Source organism: Zophobas morio, unplaced genomic scaffold, assembly GCF_036711695.1.
Source record: "Zophobas morio isolate AGI-343-1 ecotype UQ-CSIRO unplaced genomic scaffold, CSIRO_AGI_Zmor_V1 ptg000730l, whole genome shotgun sequence".
Taxonomy (NCBI): domain Eukaryota; kingdom Metazoa; phylum Arthropoda; class Insecta; order Coleoptera; family Tenebrionidae; genus Zophobas; species Zophobas morio.
This window is the reverse complement of record NW_026972833.1, coordinates 35,762-43,199: the sequence shown is the minus strand read 5'-3', so window position 1 is coordinate 43,199 and position 7,438 is coordinate 35,762. Positions and strand designations below refer to the sequence as shown.

The following is a 7,438-nucleotide window of genomic DNA, read 5'->3' as shown; positions in this document are numbered from 1 at the left end:
AGAATCGACTCAGAATAGGAAAAGGAGACGTTTAGGTCAATTTTATGCATTCTGGCGTTCGTAGATACAAGAAAACTGTTAAAATTCTTCAGAAACGTCACTTTTGAAGTGTTTTCTTGTACTTTTAAGCCAATCAGATACCCTACGGGCTCGGAAAGTGCAACGAAACCATCAAATTTTAGCTAGAAACTGTATTTTTGTCGATTTTTATTGAATTTGAACTATATTTCAACGTTTTTTGATGGTTCTGAGCCACCAAACACACTTAAAGCATGCAGAATCGACTCAGAATAGGAAAAGGAGACGTTTAGGTCAATTTTATGCATTCTGGCGTTCGTAGATACAAGAAAACTGTTAAAATTCTTCAGAAACGTCACTTTTGAAGTGTTTTCTTGTACTTTTAAGCCAATCAGATACCCTACGGGCTCGGAAAGTGCAACGAAACCATCAAATTTTAGCTAGAATCTGTATTTTTGTCGATTTTTATTGAATTTGAACTATATTTCAACGTTTTTTGATGGTTCTGAGCCACCAAACACACTTAAAGCATGCAGAATCGACTCAGAATAGGAAAAGGAGACGTTTAGGTCAATTTTATGCATTCTGGCGTTCGTAGATACAAGAAAACTGTTAAAATTCTTCAGAAACGTCACTTTTGAAGTGTTTTCTTGTACTTTTAAGCCAATCAGATACCCTACGGGCTCGGAAAGTGCAACGAAACCATCAAATTTTAGCTAGAAACTGTATTTTTGTCGATTTTTATTGAATTTGAACTATATTTCAACGTTTTTTGATGGTTCTGAGCCACCAAACACACTTAGAGCATGCAGAATCGACTCAGAATAGGAAAAGGAGACGTTTAGGTCAATTTTATGCATTCTGGCGTTCGTAGATACAAGAAAACTGTTAAAATTCTTCAGAAACGTCACTTTTGAAGTGTTTTCTTGTACTTTTAAGCCAATCAGATACCCTACGGGCTCGGAAAGTGCAACGAAACCATCAAATTTTAGCTAGAAACTGTATTTTTGTCGATTTTTATTGAATTTGAACTATATTTCAACGTTTTTTGATGGTTCTGAGCCCCCAAACACACTTAAAGCATGCAGAATCGACTCAGAATAGGAAAAGTAGACGTTTAGGTCAATTTTATGCATTCTGGCGTTCGTAGATACAAGAAAACTGTTAAAATTCTTCAGAAACGTCACTTTTGAAGTGTTTTCTTGTACTTTTAATCCAATCAGATACCCTACGGGCTCGGAAAGTGCAACGAAACCATCAAATTTTAGCTAGAAACTGTATTTTTGTCGATTTTTATTGAATTTGAACTATATTTCAACGTTTTTTGATGGTTCTGAGCCACCAAACACACTTAAAGCATGCAGAATCGACTCAGAATTGGAAAAGGAGACGTTTAGGTCAATTTTATGCATTCTGGCGTTCGTAGATACAAGAAAACTGTTAAAATTCTTCAGAAACGCACTTTTGAAGTGTTTTCTTGTACTTTTAAGCCAATCAGATACCCTACGGGCTCGGAAAGTGCAACAAAACCATCAAATTTTAGCTAGAAACTGTATTTTTGTCGATTTTTATTGAATTTGAACTATATTTCAACGTTTTTTGATGGTTCTGAGCCACCAAACACACTTAAAGCATGCAGAATCGACTCAGAATAGGAAAAGGAGACGTTTAGGTCAATTTTATGCATTCTGGCGTTCGTAGATACAAGAAAACTGTTAAAATTCTTCAGAAACGTCACTTTTGAAGTGTTTTCTTGTACTTTTAAGTAAGTAAGTAAGTAAGTAAGTAAGTAAGTAATTTTATTGTGCTAAAAACATAAAGTTTATACACTCGTCCAAAGTTTACAAGAATGTAATAGTAAAAATAAACATAAAAACCATGCAATACAATACTTATGTAGATTATGAGCTAGCTACATGATAAACAAGAAATTACTCAAAATTATATTGAAAATATTCATTGAAACTATAAAAACTATTTTCGGTTAAGACATCCTTGATTTTTTTTAGAAATTGAGATGGTGGAAGGTTGCGGAAACTCTGAGGTAATTTGTTAAAGAACACTATACAGAAATAGTTCCTGGCAGTTCTGCAACGGTTTATTCTCAAATTTTCGATTAACAAATTTGTGGACCTGGTATTATAGTCATGGAAAGAACTCAGTGTAGGAAATTGATTAATTTGGTTTACTAAAAATTTAAAACAGTGATAGATATACAAGCAGGGCAATGTCAAAATATTTAAGGATTGAAATGAAAATTTGCAATCATTACGATAACCAATACCTGAAAGGATTCTAATAGCTCTTCTTTGAAGCCTAAAAAGGTTTTGTGACGAGGCGCTGTGTCCCCAGATTAGTATACCATATACTAAGTGAGATTGTATTAGCGCATAATATGCAATTTTTAATATATTTTGATCAACATGATTTGATAAGTTTCTTAAGAGATAAGTATTTTTAGAAATGATGTGAACAATATAATCCACATGTTCATGCCAAAGTAATTTAGTATCTAGAACAATTCCGAGAAACTTGTTAGTACTTTTCGTATCCGCAAAAGACTTATCTTTCTTCAATGAAAATACCATCTGAACTGATTTGTTCTTATTTACGCAAAGTTTGTTGGCGAAAAACCAAGGTTCCGCTTGCGAAGATATATTCATAAGAGTACTTATTACTAATGAAGATGACATTGCCTTTTTACTAAAAGTAGTATCGTCCGCGTACAATATCGTAAAAAAATCAGGGAAAAAGTATGGCAGATCGTTCACATAAATTAAGAAAAGTAGAGGCCCTAAGATGGACCCCTGAGGTACACCATACGCGATTTGTTCTTTATCGGAGACTATACCATCAACAGAGACTACTTGCAATCGATTCAAAAGATACGATGAAATTAATCTAGTGGCATCTGGCTGAAAGTTGTAAAAAAAAAGTTTACGGATTAGTATTTCATGAGACATGCAGTCAAATGCCTTACTAAGATCTAGAAAGGCAGACACAAAATATTCACCATCTTGAAAGGATTTAACGACATTATCAATAAAAGATAGAACAGCTTTTTCAGTGGATAAGCCTTTTCGAAATCCAAACTGATTTGTACAAAACAAGTTATTACTAATAAAGAATTCAAGGATTTGTTCTAACATTAATTTTTCGAACACTTTAGACAACACTGGAAGAAGGGAGATTGGTCGATAGTTATCAACTTCATTGACATTACCTTTTTTGTATATTGGACATACTAAAGCCAATTTTAAGCAGTCTGGAAAAACCGAGTCAACAATACATTTATTTATTAATTTGGTCAAAGGTGCAATTAGTATATCCTTTACTGATTTTATAACGTCGACATTGAACCCATAAATATCTTTACTGCTCTTATTTTTTAATTTATTCAATGCCTCACGTACTTGTACCTCACTAACTGTCCTGAATTTAAAGAACATATGTGACGTGTTATTAACAGATATCATAATTTTAACAGGATCAAGATTAGTATTTGGTAAGGAATTAAGAATATTTTTAGCAATGCTCGAGAAATGTAAATTGAATTCGTTAGAGGAAATTTTTGTAGTTTCATGAATAGTACGTTTTCTACTTCTGTTTATTAATGACCACATAGCTTTAGAATTATTAGAATTGTTTTTAATAAAGACATTATTAGCTGCAATTTTAGCTTTTTTAACAGCTTCTTCATATTTACGCTTAAAGTTATTATACATTATTTTCAAACCCAAAGTCCCATATAATCTGTAAGAACTATATATTAGATGCAGAGTTTCTCGCATGATTTTTAAATCAGGGGTATACCAAATTATATTATGGACCTTGGATCTGTTACACGATAGTTTCTTCTCAGGACAGGCGATATTATAATACAATAGTAGCGTATCTATAAAGATCGAGAACAAATCAGACGCATTAAAGTCGCAATTTTGATCAATGAAACTCCAATCAACTTGTTGTAATAAATTAAAAAACATGATTTTCCCAAACTGTGAGATGGGCCTTACATATTTAGGGATAAATGAGTTATCGAATACAGCTTCCTTTAGAGTAACATTTACACATATTCCAGTATGGTCCGACTGATAAAGTTTAGCAGGTGTTATATTTATCATATCTGAATTAATATTAGTAAACACATTATCAAGTGTGTTGTTATAACGCGTTTTAAATCTGACAGTAGAATATAAGCCGTAGCTAGACAAAAGATTACAAAAATAATTGGCTTTTGCATCATTAGTGCCAAATAATAAGTTAAAATCTCCACCCACTATGACGTATTTAGATTTGCAATGAATTTCATTAAGAAGAATGACTATAGTATCAATAAATTTATGAAAATCGCCTTTTGGCGAGCGATAAACCGTTATTAAAATTAAATCTAATTTAGTGATAAGTACGCCGCATAATTCGCAATCCACCTCAGCAGAAAGTGCTGATACCTTATCAGACAGAATCTTGAAGGGGATACTTTGGTGCATCAGCTGCATGACTCCTCCATGCTTCTTTGAAGACCGCGCAAAAAATGCTGCCGTGTTGAAATCGGGCACATGAATATTATCGATTTCGATATGGTTCAACCAATGTTCACAAAGGCAGATACAATTTATTTTTAGAATTTCCACTTCTGAAAAAAGCATATTAAATTTGTTTCTAATGCACTGTATGTTTAAAAATAAAATTCGAAAACTGGCCCCTTTGAAACAGAAATTTTCTATTAATTCATTAGGGACGTATTCACTTTTTCGTTTTTTAAGAAGTAAAATTTTTTCACTAAAATTCCTTCCGGCCATAATTCCTCCTTGAAGAAATCCTTAAAAATTGTTTTCTCCACTGTGATTTTGAATGACACGCTTTTGGCAGTAGGCCTCTTAGGAAGTTTGTCAACACTAATTTCTTTATCAGAGAATTTAGACTTTAAGAATAGCTTCAAATCGTTTTCAGACGTGTTTGGATGTAAATTACCGACATAGATATACCCATTTCGCGGCACAGCCTTTATCAACGTATCATTTTCATTTGTAGCAGAAGCTTTACCTCGAATGAAGTTACGCTTTTTCTTTCTTGAGACAACAGTTTGAAAACCTTCGGCATCATTTAGGGCGTTGTGAGAAGATATTTCTTCATTTTTTTCATTTTTTTCCATGTTCGACGATGCTACGTTTAATGATGGATTAGATGGAATAAACGGGATAACCTTTGGGTCTAAAACGGATTTATTATTGTTATCCTTCGGAATTTTCTGCTGTTTATTAGTTTTTTGGCCGGATCGGTTTTGGACACTCTTATCGCGTGATGTTTTATAGTGTACTTTTTTTTTCCACTCGTTTGTATCGTTTATGCCATCGGAAGATATATCGGAGAACACATCGACATCGAAAGAGGGCACCTTCAACAAATTATTTTTGGGATAATCTGTCAACATTTTTATCATATCAACATTGGAACTCTTCACATTGTTAAGCTCTTGTTTAAGACTTCGAATTTCGTCACGCAGGGAGACGGTGGCTGCTTCTATTGCCTTGCGTAAGATGCTAGAAAAGGTGTTGCTTTTTAGGAAACTAATTACTGTTTCCGTTATCAAAGTTTCTTCATCTCCTATCTTGACAGATGTACTCTCTGAAGTCGCTGTTTTATTGTGATGAAGACATTCCATTTCTGTTTCGGTAAAGAAACTAAACACTTCCTTTTTTTTATTTTTTTCACGAGCACAACTAGGGTGATAAGTTAGCCCACAAACTACACAACGTGTACACTTGCTTCTTAGCACTTGTTTGCATTTATCGCACTTTATTTCCGATTCACTTCTTTGAGAATCCGAAAACACTTCTTCACTCGTCGCCATCTTGTTGAGAAAAAAATTAAGCCAATCAGATACCCTACGGGCTCGGAAAGTGCAACGAAACCATCAAATTTTAGCTAGAAACTGTATTTTTGTCGATTTTTATTGAATTTGAACTATATTTCAACGTTTTTTGATGGTTCTGAGCCACCAAACACACTTAAAGCATGCAGAATCGACTCAGAATAGGAAAAGGAGACGTTTAGGTCAATTTTATGCATTCTGGCGTTCGTAGATACAAGAAAACTGTTAAAATTCTTCAGAAACGTCACTTTTGAAGTGTTTTCTTGTACTTTTAAGCCAATCAGATACCCAACGGGCTCGGAAAGTGCAACGAAACCATCAAATTTTAGCTAGAAACTGTATTTTTGTCGATTTTTATTGAATTTGAACTATATTTCAACGTTTTTTGATGGTTCTGAGCCACCAAACACACTTAAAGCATGCAGAATCGACTCAGAATAGGAAAAGGAGACGTTTAGGTCAATTTTATGCATTCTGGCGTTCGTAGATACAAGAAAACTGTTAAAATTCTTCAGAAACGTCACTTTTGAAGTGTTTTCTTGTACTTTTAAGCCAATCAGATACCCGACGGGCTCGGAAAGTGCAACGAAACCATCAAATTTTAGCTAGAAACTGTATTTTTGTCGATTTTTATTGAATTTGAACTATATTTCAACGTTTTTTGATGGTTCTGAGCCACCAAACACACTTAAAGCATGCAGAATCGACTCAGAATAGGAAAAGGAGACGTTTAGGTCAATTTTATGCATTCTGGCGTTCGTAGATACAAGAAAACTGTTAAAATTCTTCAGAAACGTCACTTTTGAAGTGTTTTCTTGTACTTTTAAGCCAATCAGATACCCTACGGGCTCGGAAAGTGCAACGAAACCATCAAATTTTAGCTAGAAACTGTATTTTTGTCGATTTTTATTGAATTTGAACTATATTTCAACGTTTTTTGATGGTTCTGAGCCACCAAACACACTTAAAGCATGCAGAATCGACTCAGAATAGGAAAAGGAGACGTTTAGGTCAATTTTATGCATTCTGGCGTTCGTAGATACAAGAAAACTGTTAAAATTCTTCAGAAACGTCACTTTTGAAGTGTTTTCTTGTACTTTTAAGCCAATCAGATACCCTACGGGCTCGGAAAGTGCAACGAAACCATCAAATTTTAGCTAGAAACTGTATTTTTGTCGATTTTTATTGAATTTGAACTATATTTCAACGTTTTTTGATGGTTCTGAGCCACCAAACACACTTTAAGCATGCAGAATCGACTCAGAATAGGAAAAGGAGACGTTTAGGTCAATTTTATGCATTCTGGCGTTCGTAGATACAAGAAAACTGTTAAAATTCTTCAGAAACGTCACTTTTGAAGTGTTTTCTTGTACTTTTAAGCCAATCAGATACCCTACGGGCTCGGAAAGTGCAACGAAACCATCAAATTTTAGCTAGAAACTGTATTTTTGTCGATTTTTATTGAATTTGAACTATATTTCAACGTTTTTTGATGGTTCTGAGCCACCAAACACACTTAAAGCATGCAGAATCGACTCAGAATAG

The 7,438-nt window shown here is 33.9% G+C and overlaps 1 protein-coding gene across 1 annotated transcript; it reads right to left on the bottom strand.

Moving 5' to 3' along the window:
* Nucleotides 1-2,603: 2,603 nt before the first annotated feature.
* On the bottom strand, nt 2,604-5,872 carry LOC135121806 (uncharacterized; the record flags this gene model as incomplete). The annotated part of the gene is made up of 4 exons (XM_064046088.1): nt 5,817-5,872; nt 5,065-5,741; nt 4,299-4,654; nt 2,604-2,933 (listed from the first exon to the last, which is right to left on the bottom strand). Coding segments are annotated over exons 1-4 (1,419 nt in total), but the record flags the coding sequence as incomplete, so codon positions are not given.
* Nucleotides 5,873-7,438: the final 1,566 nt, after the last annotated feature.